The 15,153-nt window shown below is 35.4% G+C and overlaps 1 protein-coding gene across 1 annotated transcript in view; it reads right to left on the bottom strand.

The window, feature by feature from the left end:
* Positions 1-1,920: 1,920 nt before the first annotated feature.
* The window catches only part of LOC133193148 (uncharacterized), a 30,063-nt gene continuing 16,830 nt past the window's right edge, over positions 1,921-15,153 (bottom strand). Inside the window, exons 14-20 of the mRNA XM_061329117.1 lie at positions 14,431-14,577; positions 4,588-4,779; positions 4,358-4,498; positions 4,154-4,216; positions 3,450-3,617; positions 2,655-3,023; positions 1,921-2,125 (exon numbers count right to left, since the gene is read on the bottom strand). Of these exons, the coding sequence (XP_061185101.1) occupies positions 1,977-2,125; positions 2,655-3,023; positions 3,450-3,617; positions 4,154-4,216; positions 4,358-4,498; positions 4,588-4,779; positions 14,431-14,577 (1,229 nt within the window). The 3' untranslated portion in view covers positions 1,921-1,976. The remainder of the gene's footprint in view (positions 2,126-2,654; positions 3,024-3,449; positions 3,618-4,153; positions 4,217-4,357; positions 4,499-4,587; positions 4,780-14,430; positions 14,578-15,153) is intronic.

Here is a 15,153-nt window from a genome sequence, read left to right as displayed (position 1 = left end):
AAAAAAACATCAATACCCTTAGATAACAATAAATGTACAGTGGCGCCGCGTTTATCCGGACGCCATTTATCCGGACGCTTCACCATCCGGACGATATTTTTTGGGAACCGATTTTTTCCACGTTATTTTGTCTCATTAATCCGGAAATTGGCGTTCCGTATCCGGACGGTCAATTTCTACTACAAAACATAATGGTTCATTGAAAAATGACTCGTTTATCCGGACGGTAAGTTTTCAAGAAACGACTTTTCACACTTATCTTGCATTCGTGTTAATTGTTGTAAAAACATTGGCCATGCAGTCAGTTTGAAGGTGGTTACCTGTGACCTACAAACAATAGCGTCTATGATTAGCGTGTGTTTACCCCAATTCAATCACATCCTTATCATTATTATGAAGCTCAAAGAATTTAGCTGACACTGTGCATTAATTAAATAATAATCCGTTCAAAATCAAATTGCTAACCGTATATACATCGGTAAATTCAGGAGAATTTTTGAGAGTTGTAAATAAAATGAACAATAAATAACGAGCGATTTCGTATTTGCTCTTTATCATGTCGATTGCGTTAGTTTTAAATACGATGTTCCATTTCTAAAAAACGTAAATGTATTTGAAACGCTTTTTTCCCACAAGACAGTATAGAAAGGTACATAACTGAAGAAGTATCTCTATTTAATGTACTACCGTTTATATAATTACAAACGTCCATTACATATAAAACTGGCGTTACGTACAGAAGTTGATTACGTTTTTCAAGGTATTTTTTAATGATCGAAATTGATAATCTTGAAGATGGCTTGTGTTTACGAATGTTTTTATTACTTTGTTTGAGTTAGCTTGCAGTGTTCAGCTAATTTTATAGTAACCCTGTGTAATGAATATACGGGGAATATACAGGGTTAGTTTATATTTGAACATTTTCAATGATGATGCTGAACAGCTCTGTCATATCATATGAGCTTCGATAATTATAATATATGGCAAAATAAAACAACAGTAGATCAAAATTTGCTCAGACCATGAAGTCACATGCCAAAGAGAAGGGGAATTAAAAAAGGAGGTCTCGGCATAAAATTGCCCATCCATTTTTTTTATTGTGTAAATTACATTTTAATATATTTTTTCATTAATCAATTACTGCTTTTAAAACAATTAACCAAAATATAATTTAAAAGTTTTTTTCTTTGCTGTCACATTTGAAACAAGAATGTGCATATTATATACATGCTTAGAGAGTGCTTTCTGAGATGAGATTCAATTATCCGGACGATTCATTTATCCGGACGTTTTCTTCGGGGACAGAGGCGTCCGGATAAACGAGGCGCCACTGTATATACATTGTACTGAATTTCGGTATTTCGAACACCGATATCTCGAATACCATGGATATGTCGAAGTGATTTGAAAGTACCACGCAACCACTTATTCTTTAAGTATTTTACCCACGAATATCTCGAATATTCGGATATCTCGAGGTTTTCCTCAGTCCCATCGATTTCTAGATTTTTTGTCAACGATCTTTTGATAAAACTAATGTCCACATAGCTGTATTTTCTATTATCAATGATCGTGAAGTGTTGGGCGGCACCGCTGGAATTCCATCAGTATCGAAAACAAGCTTTTTTTTTATCTGCCTAGACAGCGGAACGGTCTGGCGCGATGTTCCTGCACTGCTAGGAGTCCGGAGGTCGATAGTTCAACCCCGGATTGGGTCGGTAGTGGATATACTTATAAAGTGAATCTCTCTCTCTCTCTCTCTCTCTCTCTCTCTCTATATATATATATATCGCTTTAAACAGATTTCCTTCAGAATTCATTCATCCACAACTAGTTGCACTATCATGAATTGTATAATATTCAAGTTTGATTATTATTAAGATAATTATGTCACACAATTACAATTGATACCAGCGGAAGTTGTTTTTATTCTTCTAAATCTCTATTAAGTGTTATAAAGAACAAAAACCAGAAGTTTATTCGTCAGGTAGACATACACATCCCGGACATCCGTGCTCGTCTTTGTCTGTTAGTCTGTACCCAGCATGACACGTGAGCACGCAGTGAATAATTCCAGCACATTGATTGGGTGGGGTATGTTTCCTTGATGACGTCATTGTGTGACCTACACAAAAATATTTCAAAGTATAATACAGGGTAATTTAAATAAACATATTTGTCCCATCGCTTCAACTTATCAAGATTTTAAAACCATTTAATATTGATATTTCAATAACAAAAAACGTCAGCAGTGATTATGTATTTTAACACAAACGATATAAAATATTATTCAAAGATTTTATGTAGGATAAGTGAATGACTTTCATATGTTAGTGAAGTGATTATATCAATCAACCTCCATTTCTATTAATGATAGATTTTATATCATCATGCAGTGGTCACTACATGGTATAATGAAATGATTCTTTTTATTACTGCTCCCACATTATATTTATATGATTTAATAACAATAGCGGTCAATACATTGTATTTACAGATTGTTTAATCACATTCTTAGGTGGATCGTAAGTTTTCACTACATTTTATCGTTATTAGTGGTCATTATATCATTAGTTTTTATAAGAATTCATTACACATTGCATCATTAGATGTTTTATGTCATTAATAGTTACTACATTTGCTATACCACTTACTCTTGTGGAATCCGTTTATGGCTGAACATGCTGGGCCAACACAATTTTGATTCGAGAAATGCGTATGCGCACCAGTGAGAGGTGCAGGTTCATGGACGTTGAGTGAGCTGTCTGGGCCATTTAAGATTGTTCCACCAAGGCCATGCAAAATGTTGAAATGAACTCCGGGTCCTGAAGGAACGCCTTGATATCCATTGTTAACAGCTCCGGATGTTGGAACAACGACTTGATTTCCGGCACCAACCAGCGAGTGTGAATTGTGAGCACTTACTTCTACAGGAATAACATTCGAAACAACGCCTCCTGCATTTATGTTTATATGACTTCCGGCGTGTTCCGAGTGGATTAGATGTGGTGAATCTGTGCTTTCTGAAAGAAAAGAATGTTTTTCAAGAACAAGCAGCCTTTACGGCTATTTAGGCCCAAATTTTCAAGACAAAAAGCAAAACGAATCTACTGATATTTTTTTTGTAAGAAATGCACTTACTCTGACGTTTGTCAAATACAGAATCTAATGCTGAAATCCTCAAAGGATATATTTTAGTGAAATTTTTTTTGTCATTGTTAATTTTAAAAAACCCAGTAAAATGCGGTTATAAAGAACTCGGTTATAAAGAAATTTCGGTTATAAGGATTTTTTTTTTTAAGAATCCTCTGGAAAACTTTTCACTATGTTCCTTATACGGATATAAAGAATCTTGGATATAAGGAAGTAAAAAATTGAAGTCCCAGTAACTTCCTTATTTTACTGCAATTCTATCAATAAAAAAAAAAAAACAAGGAGAGAATGTGTACCTATTTTGCCTGCAATACAGTAACATGTCGGACAAGTGTTCCCGGGTTCATTTTTCAGTGTAAATCCTCCTCCACATTTCTCTCCACATCGGAACGTCTCTGGACACATCGTATGGATGTCTGGTCTGTGAGTGTGATGCATAGTAGCTGTTGGTTTTACTTGCACGACTACAACGATATAAATAACTTTGAGGATCTCAACAGTTTTCTGCAATGATTACGATATTTACGTATTGTACGTCAATATCTTACTACATGGAATGGTAAAACACTAAAAATTTTAAAGTCAGTTGAAAATACTCCTTCATAAATCCACTATACTTGAAATAAGAGTCATATGTCTTAAGGATGGAAGCTAAATAGGCGATCAATGCATTATTATTATCACTTTAGAAAACAAAACGTACAATTGTACATGGTCGTGTGAGTAGCATACATGTGACAATATACCTGAAATCTGTTTAGTCTGTGACCAGAATAACTTCGATGTGAGGTAAAACATGTATTACTTTCAGATTAGGAATTTTCAGCTTTATTCCGTAAATAATCCCATTACAAGAAACTTCAAGAGATGACTTGATTACTTTCTGGAGTTCTAACTTTATCAAGTTTATCTGACGGACTTGACAGAAACATTTTATCTTGATATTTATTAAACAATAACAAATTTGTACAAAAGTGACATTATCAATATGCCTACCTACCTGGAGGATGAACAACAGGTGCTGCTGTGGGCAATTTTGATTCTGTCAAATGTGTTATAGTGCCTTTTTCAAAAAAATAATAATAATAATAATAAATTGATCAGAAAAACTACAAATTATTAATTGTTACAAAATATATGTGAAGTATTTTTACGTATACGACGGATTATTAATAGATCAAAATATGTAGTGGACGTTACGCACCAGTTGTACATGTACAAGCTGGACATTTCCCTGCCTCGGTGCCAGTCAGGGAGAATCCTTTTGGACAGCTCTTTACACAGTGAGCAACATTTGTGCAGTATCGTACTAATATTGATATGGTGTTTTGCGAACTGATCTCCCCTAGTTTATGACAAAGGAACATTAAATAATTTCGTAATTAGACAAACTGAATATTTCAAATTTCCTTAAAATTTACTTAAGGCTTCTACCATGAGAACCAGCTACATGTGTGACCTGAACTGACGATCCTGATTGGTGGTTCGTTATCACGTGGCCTAAAGGAATAGAATTGGATCCTGGTTGGTGAGGTACTATCACGTGTTCAACTGCTCCGGATGGAACATTATGATATTGACATCCTTCATTTGTGCAACTATGAGATGAAATGGTTTGTGATGCAACTGGAAAGAGTAACCAAAAAACTCAAAGTAGTAGAAGTTTACGCTACTTTGTATTATTACACTTTCATGTAATAAAGTAATGAGTATTATGAAAAATCCTCGATCTGCATTTCTGTACAAAGCATCTAGAATGAAAGTGATTGGTTAAAAGTTAACAAGCATATTATGTATTTGTGTATAACATTCAGTGAAAAAAAATTATATGTTGAGGGTAGCATTGACAATTGCCACCCCTCGTGGCTACGCCTCAGCTGAGTCAGCTACGTGCAATATTTACATATTGTGCCATTACGTGTATTACAAGGACTTTTATGTTTATACATGTACTTTCTAAAGAAAGGGTGGGGATTTTGCTCTGAAACTCCTCCTACATTTTAAGTGGTAAAGTCACAGAATTCTTTTGCATATTGTTTGTTTTGTCAAGGAGAAGGCAAAAAGGTGTCGAAAATTAGATCTCTCTCCCGATGCTCCCCAGGGACTTAAAAGGATGTTGTTCCTTACAAATGTTTGTCATAAGAACCGTGTACATTCTGGATTTTAAGATTATGGAATAGTGAATGAAATGTTAAAGATATGTTGTTAAGTTTGGCATAGTTCAAGTGACATAGATTTCCAAATCAAGTTAGTATTTTTAGCTGATTTATTCAGAAATAGCTATAATAATTTCTACCTTTATTAAGCTTACATTGATGATGGCAATAAAGATGCAGAGTTTTAATCATGATTCGGATTCTGAATGTGACCTTTATTTTTTTCTCTGGATGTGTGAACAGGAAACTATCTTTGGAGCAGGTTCATTTCAAAGTAACTTTTAGCCTTTTCTTGATCAGTGCACCTTTGGATGCAAACTATATATCATGCTTCAGGTCCTGCAATTTAGCTACATTTTCTAGATGTGCATTCAGTTTCAAAACCTTGAATTCATACCTAGAGAAGTCTGGTATAGGATGTTACATCCTAGGATGCATATACAATCTGGCATGTTCCAGATGCTGCGCGTAACCTATTTTACATGATTCAGTGTATTTCATTTCTAAACTATATACAGTTCTATTCAAATACCCTTGGTATATTCCAGTAAGGATGAATATAACAGCATCTATATGAATATAATATAGATGCCTTTATCTTATGGGGAAATTTTTTGCTCGAGTTCGGCGTACAAAATCGGGTTCGGTATACGCATCCTTTTTTACATGCGCTTCGAACTGAAAGGTAGCATAATTTTAAGCTCTTGAAAATTTCCAAAAAATAATCTCAATCCTGCTTTATTTTTCTAAAAACTTGTTTGAAAGAATAATTTTAGACACATTGGTATGTTTGTTTACATCGATGGCTTAGTTTAGCTGTATTTAAAGGGTGATTTTCGTGGGATTGAAATCGTTAAGAAAATTCGAATAAACGCGGCTTGTACACTTTAAATCTTTTATATATTTTGTAGAAATTTTAGTGTAAGTTTAAAAAGTAATTTTTGCTATTGGTATTTTGTTTGTGATATCACAATGCCTTGGGTCATATCCAAGAGGACCAAGGATACGACATTGCGAAGGCAAGCAACCAAGCCAAGACCTAAACAACCCAAAGTCACCCCAGCAGAGGTTGAAAAAGAGTCTGAGATGGTTCCAGTTGTCCTTGAACAACTCAACAAAAATAGCGAGACTGTTGGTTTTCAAAGCCCTACAATGACAGTTGCAGGTGTGCAATCTTCTGCGACATCACCCCCCCCCCCCCCCTGTACCTCAGAGTCGGTTATTCAGAATGCCATGGGTGAATCACAAGGTACACCTCAAATGCTTCAAAGTATTACACATCAGCTGGCAGTTAATGTGTCACAAAATATTAAATCAAAAATAATAAGTTCAGCTTATGTAGATCTTGCTTTGCTGCTTCACAATACTAATGCTGTACCCTCAGAAAAATCTATCTACATTAATGAAAATGGGGAACTCGTCACAAGGGAAACTAATAAACCATCTGTCAAAATTGATAACATTGAAAAATGGACGGATGCCTTTATTATATATAGCAGCATCTACTCCGCAGTTCATCTTGATTCAGTTCAAGGGTTATTCAAATACATGCATGATGTTAGGTTGGGAGCATCAAGGGTTGGGGGTCTTGGTTTCAAAAAATATGACGAGCAATTTCGTCTTCGTCGTAGCCTTAATCCAGCAATTCCATGGGGAAATGTAGACAATGAATTGTGGCTTATTTACATGTGCCCAACAAATGCATTTCAAACCCCAAGCACAGTCCCCTCTCTGTCAACATACACATGTTTTGATTACAATTATAAAGGGATTTGTGTGCGCCCAATATGTTCCTATAGCCATGTGTGCATCAAATGTCGAGGTAACCATCCAGTTTCACAGTGCCCTCGGGCATCATCTTACCCTCAAGCTCAAATTCAATCAGGCAATTATGGGAATAACTATGGTCAGGTAAATACCAAAATTCCTTCCTTATCATCAGTTGCTCCTATTCGTTTTCGCCCCCGTGGACCACAGGCACAAATCCCCAGATCAAAGCTTCCAAGGCATAACTTGCCCAGCACTAACTATCATTACTCATATTCCGCCAGACCTATGGGAATTGGGAAAAACACCAATTAATGTAGACAGGTTAATTGAAAGTCTTGAAACATACCCAAATAAAATTGCAGCACTTGAATTAAAACAGGGATTTTATGAGGGATTTAGATTACATTACAATGGTCCAAGGATTCATTGTATGTCAAAAAATTTAACATCAGCCTCTGATCATCATGAGGAATTGTTGGATAAAGTTAGGAAAGAGGTAGAGATGGGTAGGATTATGGGTCCTTTTCTTAATATTCCATTAGCTAATCTCCATATTTCACCTGTAGGAATAGTACCAAAGTCAGATGGGGGGTGGCGTATGATCATGCACCTTTCATATCCAAAGTTCAAAAGCATAAATCACTTCATAGACCCAGATTTATGTTCTGTCCATTACTCATCATTTGACAATGTGGTTGAAATGATAGCTAATCTTGGGAAAGGGGCCTTGCTTGGTAAAGTAGACATCAAAAGTGCTTTTAGACTTATTCCTGTAAACCCAAGTGATTTTGATTTGTTGGGCTTTTCAATTGATTCTTTATTTTACATAGATAAGTGTTTACCTATGGGGTGCTCAATAAGTTGCAAAATTTGGGAAACTTTTGCCACATTTCTGCATTGGTTAACGAAAGTTCGGTCAGGGTTAGATTCATTGGATCACTATCTTGATGATTTTATTTTTGCTGGAAGGTTAGGAACAAACAATTGTCAAAAACTAATGTCAGAGTTTATAAATATGTGTACTGAGCTCGGTATTCCATTAGCAGAGGATAAGACCATTGGCCCTGTTTCTGTACTTACATTTCTAGGATTAGAGATTGATACCATTAATATGTTGATTAGGATCCCTCGGGCAAAAGTTGATATTCTGAAACAAATTATACATGACTTTTTGGCAAGAAAATCAGTTTTATTGAAAGAACTAGAATCATTAGTAGGAATGTTAAATTTCTTTGGAAAAGCAATAAGGTCCAGTAGGGCATTCAATCGTAGGTTTTACGATGCTATGAGTGGTGCCTCAGAAGCTCATCATCATGTAAGGTTATCAGTTGAGTTGAAGGAGGATTTATATATGTGGTCTAAGTTTTTAGAGGAGTTCAATGGGATTTCCTATTTTCCAGGTAAAGAGTGGATAAGTTCAGATGTACTAAAATTATATACAGATAGTGCAGGAAGTGCAGAACTTGGATGTGGTGCACATTTTCAGGGTAAATGGGTGTTTTTTCAGTGGCCATTAGCATGGCAAAGGACTGATATTCTTAGAGATATGACATTTCTAGAGCTAGTTCCCCTAGTATTAGCAATTAGTTTATGGGGTCATGACCTTAAGTGCAAAAAGGTTTTGTTTCACATTGACAATCTTGCTTTAGTCAGAATAGTACACAAACAAACTTCCAAGTCCAAGAGAGTAATGAAGCTAGTTAGGCAATTGGTATTAATGCTTATGGAATGTAATTGTATTTTTAAAGCCAAACACATTATTAGTAGTAATAATAGTATTGCTGATTCTATTTCTCGCAAGCAGTGGTGGCGGTTCAGGGAATTGGCTCCAGAAGCAAAGGAAAGTCCAGAACCCATTCCAACCAATTTTCTTCATTTGATTTGCAGTTGCAAGTAGAAGAATTATTGGATGCCTCCTTATCAAAGAATACAAAACTAGCATACGATACTGGAATAACTGCATTTCAAAAATTTAGGGATGAATTTAGCTTTTCAAATATTTGGCCTCCACCCCCAGAGCATGTTGTTCAATTTATAGCATATTTATCTCTGAAAAAGTTTACTTCATCAACTGCTAGATTGTATCTATCAGCAATAAGTTTTGAGTGCAAGTCCAGAGGTCTAGTTGATATCACAAAGAATTTTTTGGTTTGTAAGATGTTAGAAGGCATGAAGAGATTATCAGTTAAGAAAGATCCAAGACTTCCAATTACCCCTTCTGTACTGTATAAAATAATTCACATATTACCATCAGTCTGTACAAATTTGTATGAGTCTCGTCTCTTTCAAGCGGCATACAGGTTAGCATTTTTTGGGTTTTTGAGAGTTGGGGAATTAACACTGTCAAAGGGAAATAGTTTTGATACTATCATTCATAGGTCAGACATTAACTTTGATTGTGACAATTCTAAAATGTATTTGACCATAAGACATTCCAAAAATGACCAGTATGGGAAAGGGGTTACCATTTGCATTGAAAAAACTGGTACTCTCCAGGGCCCAGTTAGGTACATGCTAGAGTTTCTGTCTATAAGACCTGCAGTCAATGGGCCATTATTCTGCCATCTTGACCATTGTCCTCTAACCAGATATCAATTCACAGCAGTTTTACATAAAGCAATAAATCTTCCTGGGTTTCAGAACTGTAGCTATAAAGCCCATTCTTTTAGAATCGGGGCTGCAACTACTGCTTACCAACAAGGGTGTGATCCAGATTATATTAGGGAGGCAGGTAGATGGAAGTCACAAGTTTACAAGTCTTATATTCGCTGCCCTATTAAGAAATTAAGTTTGTAAAATTTATGCTTTACAGGTCATTCTACTGTTTGGTGTGTTGGGTCATCTATAGTTAAGCATGCCTTTCAGGCCGCCTTGCTTAGGACAGGAGGGGTTCACTTAGGATTGGAAAGGTTAGGGATGGATATCTGGTGGCAAGGCTACTCAGGTTTAAAGTTAATTAATTTAAAGAAAAAAGTACTGTTATTAGCCAAATATGAAGATTATCCCGACTTCTTGCTCATTCACTGTGGGGGGAACGATTTGGGGGAACCAGATTTACCTTTGTTTAAGCTTATTACAATAATGAAAGAAGATATAGAAAAATTATCGCAGCTCCTCCCCAATACAAGACTTGTTTGGTCCCAAATTTTGCCACGCCTTACATACAGACACTCGTTAGACAATTCTGCCATGGCACGGGCGCGTGTACGATTGAATAGGGCAGCTGCTTGTCAGGTACTTCATCTAGGAGGGGCTTATATCAAGCACCCAGATCTCATTAGGAACATAGAGTGTGTTTTGGCTAGTGATAAGGTGCACCTAAATCCGTTAGGAAATTCTGTATTCTTAATCAACATACAGGGGGGTCTTGAATATTTTAACAGTGGGTGTGGGTCAGTATTTCCTGACACCCACTGTTAAGAGGGGTGGTTACCATTACATGTTGGTCGTGGGTCAGTTGAATGGGGCTCCCCATGTGTGGGGTGACCTTAAACTTTTAAGTTTTAGGTCATGTGGCATTTGCGCCCATCCATTCAACTGATGTTTCAACCTTGTGCATCTGACTGTGTATGATATTTTGAAGACATTGAACTGTGAACATTGGCTTGATATTTTATAATGTAAATACATTAACAATTTATTTAATTGTTCGCGGTCAACCCGGAACAAACAAATGCTGCTTGATTGTGCTGCTTATTTTATGCTTGTTGTTGCTATATTTGAATTTATTCAAAACTTTTTTATAATTAAAAAACATTACTAAGCTTTAAGGTAAATGACTGTTTGCGGTAAACCTGGAACAGCCAAATAATTGATTTGCTTTGTATTATGTTGTTGCTTGAATTTTGGGTCTGCCCTGCTTGGCGACCCTTTGCTGCTTATACATGTATATTATGCCACGACCAACAACGCCAAACAATAAATGTTTAAATATAAATATTACTGTTTTTCATTTCCTCTATATAGATAACAGCATCTATATGAATATAATATAGATGCCTTTATCTTATGGGGAAATTTTTTGCTCGAGTTCGGCGTACAAAATCGGGTTCGGTATACGCATCCTTTTTTACATGCGCTTCGAACTGAAAGGTAGCATAATTTTAAGCTCTTGAAAATTTCCAAAAAATAATCTCAATCCTGCTTTATTTTTCTAAAAACCCCAGCCCTCCCTTCCCAATAAGGGTAATGCTCTTTTGGTAGTTAAATAGGTACTGCTCTTGGTTTTTTGCTTGTTTGTTGCAGAATGCTCTTTTGGTTGTTAAATAGGTACTGCTCTTGGTTTTTTTTTTGCTTGTTTGTTGCAGAACATCACGATATCCAGAATCCTACAATTAAAATATTGTCGTGGCATCTTTGATGGAAAGAAGTGAAGTCCAAAGCAACGCATATGAAGGCATTTGCGCCCATCCATTCAACTGATGTTTCAACCTTGTGCATCTGACTGTGTATGATATTTTGAAGACATTGAACTGTGAACATTGGCTTGATATTTTATAATGTAAATACATTAACAATTTATTTAATTGTTCGCGGTCAACCCGGAACAAACAAATGCTGCTTGATTGTGCTGCTTATTTTATGCTTGTTGTTGCTATATTTGAATTTATTCAAAACTTTTTTATAATTAAAAAACATTACTAAGCTTTAAGGTAAATGACTGTTTGCGGTAAACCTGGAACAGCCAAATAATTGATTTGCTTTGTATTATGTTGTTGCTTGAATTTTGGGTCTGCCCTGCTTGGCGACCCTTTGCTGCTTATACATGTATATTATGCCAAGACCAATAGTCTTAGTAATATTAGTAATAGTAATATTACTGTTTTTCATTTCCTCTATATAGATAACAAAAAATAATTCAGATGCTGCAGGAGACCTACATTTTCCAAATGAAGTGGATATATGTTTTACAATGACCCTTGCATCGATGGCATATTTGTCCTTCATGCAGCATAATCTGGATATTCTAATTTCTGAATCTCTACTTATAACAAACTGACTTCGATGTTATACCTGGGGATACATATCAATAATGATACCTCGAATGCTGCAATTTCAGATGAACCATCAGCTTTAAATTCAAGCCCAACGATCGCAAAGTTTGCAAATATGCAGCAATGTGGGATAATAGTACCAATGTAGCATTCTGCATGTGACCTACATTTTACAGCAGAAGTATTCAGATGAACCTAAGAAAGGCAAATCAGCATGTCTTCTTGCTTTCATTGACCAATTAGTTTTGAAAAAAAAAACAATTTTAGAGATGAATTTATCCAAGAGTCCAACAATGCAGGTTAATATTGTATAAAACTCTCATTTCTGACAGAATCTCCCCATTTTATTTTTTAAAATTACTTTGAATATTGATAAGCCAAATAGTAATGACATCTCTTCTAACAAATTGGATTGAGGAGGGGGACTTTAATGTAAAATCTTCCTTCTTCTTCTTCCTCTATCTGGCCGCCTTCATCAAGTTGAAGATTTTGCCAGTTGGGTGTGCGCATGGATAAAAACTGGATAAAAGAAAGGATTTTACAAGTTAGTCTTTCTTAGTCACTCGAGATTTGAAGATCTCTAGTGATTCTGCTGCCACGATGTCCTCTGGCAGGCTGTTCCATTCTTTGACGGTTTTACAGAAGAATGGCCACTTTCTACAGTCCTTGGTTGCAGATGGTATAGCAAGAGAGTGTTGTTTTGTGTGCCGCGATCTTCTTACAGGCTTAGTGAAGTGGTCCTCTGGTCTGATGGCTACTTTGTTGTTTATTATCTTATACATCATGATCAAGTTTGCATCTTTCCTTCTACTTTTTAAATTTTTCCATTCCAGATGTTTAATCATTTCTCCTACGCTAGATCTATTTTTATAATTTCCCATGACGTATCGTGCCGCTCTTCTTTGAACATTTTCCAACATATCTATGTGACCTTGTTGGTATGGGTCCCAAACTGATGAAGCATATTCCAGCTGCGGTCTTACCAGAGATATGTATACTCTCGCCTTTATTGATCTGGATGATATATGGAGATTGCGTTGTAGGAATCCTAAAGTTTTATTTAACTTCTTACAGATATTTGAAATATGTAGTCCCCAATTTAGATCGGATGTTATAGTAATAGCCTAAATATTTTGTAGATTAATTCTTCATGGACAAGTATATGATTGTGAAGGGTATAGTTGTAAATGATAGGGTTTTTCTTTTTTGAAACTGTAAGTACTGTACATTTATCTGGATGAAATTCCATTTTCCATTTTGTTTCCCAAAGAGAGGGTTTATCAAGGTCTTCTTGAAGGGTGTGACAATCTAAATTAGTTGAAATAGTTAAATATACTATGATATCATCTGCAAAGAGCCGAACTGTAGAGGTTAGATGGTTTGGTAGATCATTTATGTAGAAGAGGAATAGACTCGGGCCTAGGACTGATCCCTTCGCTCCTTATATACCTCGGACTCTTGATTCCGAAGGCCATTTTCTAAGGAGCTCGTTCCGCCTGAGATTTTGAGCGGAACATATTGTAAACTGTAAACAAGTCATTCTCAGGTACCTACGTGTTTGTTTTATGTGGTATAAAACTCACAAGCAATCATAAAATCCACTTTATTCAGTATGCGTTATTGTTCATAAATCAAAATCGTCATAAATTCAATTTGTCACCAGAATTACTTTCGATTTGACTTCATGATAATTTTGCGGATTGCTAGTCAGAAAACGAAAATTTCAGTTAACTAGTTTCGTTTCGTCATATTTTCCGCATTCCATTCCCGAATTTCAAAGAGACGACTTGTTTTAATTTCTGCTTTGATTTTAAAAATAATGGATTTATCGCTAATACGAGAGATTAACATTGTTTTATGTATAAGTTTTAGCGCAAATAGTGAATACTTTATTGTTTCGAGTCATTTGTTAATGTTTAATTAAACAATTTATTTCCACTTGGGGTTTCAGCGGCGAGAATTTTTACAATGGATGCTAGAGGTTACGCGGCGCTAAGTCAAACGTATCTCGCCGTGAACCTCATGCTGGAGCAGTTTTATACCATGCAAGTAATAAAAAATAAATAAATCACTTGATAAAAATGTTTTGAATAAATTATGTATAATTATATACCATACCAATAAACAAATTAAATCTAGAATATAATTAATCAAAATCTTTACAAAAAATAAGTCACGGCCGCGCATTCGAGAAGTCGGGCAAAAATATGATACTGGCACATTGATAATGTCTTGAAGAGTTGTGCATTATCTCAAAAAGTTTCAATAATATAGATGATGTAGGATATGAATCTCGTGGTCAAATTAATGTTGGCGATTAATGGCAAATAAATTTACAATCTACAGATTAAACAAACCTTTGTCCGGAACCAAACATTGACAAGTCGGGCAAGAGTTATCTCCACTTCTGTAACCAAATTCACATCGTTGGGAGCAGGAAAAGTGGGCATTACAGCGGATAGAGGATTCAACATAGATGGCACTGTGAGTTGTTATGCCTACCTCTAATGTAGGTTTACAAAAGATAGAACATCTTAGGAATATATATGCAATAGAATAACGTGTTTAAACATCAAATGTACTGCCAACTTTTTTGATAATAAATTATACGCAAATAATATCACGTATTACATAAAGAGTATATGAAAGAGTGTTCAAACGTTCTTTTTCAAAATTGCGCAAATCAGTCATTCTACAAAAACATGACCAGTTAAGATTTTTTTATGTCGCTTAAAAATTTTCCGTTGTAATATTTCTACTATAAATTTAAAGGTCGATTTCAACTCTAAGACTTAACATACACACATGGTTTAGTAAATATTCACCGATATATATGCAGTTAAAGTTTTGATATGAACATAATGTAATGTTGAAAAACGTATTCCACTGAAAATCTTAATGTCGCTTCATTTATTTACAAATTTCAAGATGAAATTTTCAGCCGTAAAATCGTTCCGAGTAGATTGCAATGAATGTAAAAAAAATGTCTTTTATCCTATATAAAAAGAAATCAAACACTTCTCGCGAAGAAATGCATGGATCTCCTTTCATGTGAAATCATAAGCATGTCGCTTAAAATC

The sequence above is a fragment of the Saccostrea echinata genome, unplaced genomic scaffold (assembly GCF_033153115.1).
Source record: "Saccostrea echinata isolate AGI-Se365-2 ecotype Australia unplaced genomic scaffold, CSIRO_AGI_Sech_v1 ptg000027l, whole genome shotgun sequence".
Taxonomy (NCBI): domain Eukaryota; kingdom Metazoa; phylum Mollusca; class Bivalvia; order Ostreida; family Ostreidae; genus Saccostrea; species Saccostrea echinata.
Note: the sequence above shows the minus strand (reverse complement) of the source record. Positions and strands in the feature narration are given on the sequence as shown.